Source organism: Aythya ferina (assembly GCF_964211825.1).
Source record: "Aythya ferina genome assembly, contig: HAP1_SCAFFOLD_29, whole genome shotgun sequence".
Lineage (NCBI taxonomy): Eukaryota > Metazoa > Chordata > Aves > Anseriformes > Anatidae > Aythya > Aythya ferina.
Window position 1 is genome coordinate 3,707,563 of NW_028181463.1, and position 2,451 is coordinate 3,710,013.

Genomic DNA, 2,451 nt, shown 5'->3' on the forward strand with positions numbered 1-2,451 from the left:
CTCGGAGGAGATCCCCCCTTAGGAGGGAAGTGCTGCAGTGGAGGCCAGCTGTGCCACTGCCGTGCCCACTGCCTGTCCCTGCCTGCAGTCCCAGCACAGCCCCACAGCAGCACTGGCACCAAGTGAGAGGAGCAGCCGGGCCTGACCCCACCAGCAGGGCTCAGCAGGACATGGCGGCAGTGGCAAGAGAGCAGCTCTGCATGCCACAAGTGCTGGTGCTCCCTGGCCGTGCTGCTGGGATGGGACTCTTTTCCTCTGCACCCCTGCACACAGACCAGGCAGTGCAAGCTCCTTCCTGAAGTACACAGACAGACATGATCTTTGTGTACAGTTGCTGAGCTAGACTTGAAAAATATATACCAAAGTGGAATTGGGATGACCAATATCATTTTAGTGGGTAACATTAACTGAACTAAAACTAAGGAAATCGGTTAATAAAATGCACACACAGAAACGAAAAGAAACAGAATATAGGCTGTTCCTATAATGAGTGACATTAAGACTCATCTGCAGAAGCAGACTGAGCACTTATTCTCCTGAAACACATTAAATCATCAATCTCCACAGGGCTTCCTTGAGCTCCTGGTTCCTCATACTGTAGATGAGAGGATTCAATACTGGAGGCACCACCGAGTATAAAAATACAACCACCAAGTCCAGGTATGGCGAAGAGATTGATTTAGGCTTCAGGTAGGCAAATATGGAAGTGCTGATAGTCAGAAAGACAACTGCCAGGTGAGGGAGGCACGTGGAAAAGGCTTTGTGCCTGCCCTGCTCAAAGGGAATCCTCAGCACTGCCCTGAAGATCTGCATGTAGGACAGCACAATGAAAACAAAACAACCAAAGGCTGAAGAAAAACTAAACACAAGTGCCCAAACTTCTCTAAGGTAGGCATCTGAGCAGGAGAGCTTGAGGATCTGATGGATTTCACAGAAGAACTGGTCCAAAACATTGCCATGGCAGAGGGGCAGGGAAAATGTGTTGGCTGTGTGCAGGACAGCATTGAGAAAGCCACTGCCCCAGGCAGCTGCTGCCATCTGGGCACAAGCTCTGCTGCCCACGAGGCTCCCGTAGTGCAGGGGATTGCAGATGGCAACATAGTGATTGTAGGCCATGACAGTGAGAAGATAAAATTCTGATGCAATCAAGAAGACAAACAAAAAGACCTGTGCAGCACATCCTTGATAGGAGATGGCCCTGGTGTCCCAGAGGGCATTGACCATGGCTTTGGGCAGAGTGGTGGAGATGCAGCCCAGGTCAAGGAGGGCGAGGTTGAGGAGGAAGAAGTACATGGGGGTGTGGAGGTGGTGGTGGCAGGCTATGGCGCTGAGGATGAGGCTGTTGCCCAGGAGGGCAGCCAGGTAGATGCCCAGGAAGAGCGCGAAGTGCAGGAGCTGCAGCTCGCGTGTGTCTGCGAATGCCAGCAGGAGGAACTCGCTCACAGAGCTGATGTTGGGCATTTGCTGGTTGTGGCCATGGGGTTCTACAAGGAGGGAAAAGGCAGTAAGAAAATACAACACAACTATCTGTTTATATCTGATTCAATATCGGCCTTTTAAGCAGACATTAGGCATGTCCATTTCATGAGCCCTGACGGATGCTGCTTAAAGTAGTCCGTGGGAACAGGACTACTTTAGGGGACTCTTCTGTAGGCAGTGTAGTTAACAGTCCCTACCTATAAAAAAAAAAAAAAGTAAAGAGGAGCATGGGGTATTGTCAGATCAGTTTAACTCTTCATATGAAGAAATTTTTACTCCCAAATCACCTAATGGCAGAGAAGGGCTGCGGCAATTTCTTTTTTCTATACTGTCATTCCTGCTGCACTAGAAAAAAAGCCTTGTGGATCCTCAGAGTCATAGATACTATTCCTCTAGTGCAGAGTGTACTTCAGAGAGCACAGCCAGTCTGTCCATCCATTCTGGTCTCAGCTGCCCTGTGCTGGTGGGAGAGAAGAGCAGCGATTGTCCCAGGGAGGTGCCTGAGCCCTCCCCCAAACAGCATTTCTGTCAGCAGCTCCCTCTCACTGCCTGCCTATAGCCCTGCTGGGAACTGGTTCTCTGTCCCCACATCTCTTCCCTGTCCATGCTAAGAGACCCCAGACCACAAGCTGTGTGCTCACACTCACTCAGATTCCCCTCCACTGCAAGAATTTGGCACTTAGGGCACTGAATCCAAAAAAGCCTTTCTCCTCAGACTAAGCGAGCCTCAGTCTTCCTCCTGAAATGCCCATTCATAAATGCCATTCTCTAAAGTTTCTCCTAGTCCAAATTACCAAAAGAGTGAGACCGACCCTGACAGATGCTATCAGCCATCAGATGTGCCAGCTGTAGAAGACCCCTCTGGCAACCCCACCTGCAGTGCCCTGCTGCCAGAGCCTCACGGTGTCAAGAGCCTGCAGATGTGTCCTGCCACACGCTGCCCTCTGTTGTTGCGCTCCTCAGTGCCTCCAA

General features: G+C 50.7%; 1 protein-coding gene across 1 annotated transcript; it reads right to left on the reverse strand.

Moving 5' to 3' along the window:
* Positions 1-546: 546 nt before the first annotated feature.
* On the reverse strand, positions 547-1,461 carry LOC311427902 (olfactory receptor 14C36-like; the record flags this gene model as incomplete). The annotated part of the gene is made up of 1 exon (XM_084539487.1): positions 547-1,461. The coding sequence occupies one exon, from the start codon at positions 1,459-1,461 to the stop codon at positions 547-549; it is 915 nt and encodes a 304-aa protein (XP_084395613.1).
* Between the last annotated feature and the right edge of the window lie 990 nt (positions 1,462-2,451).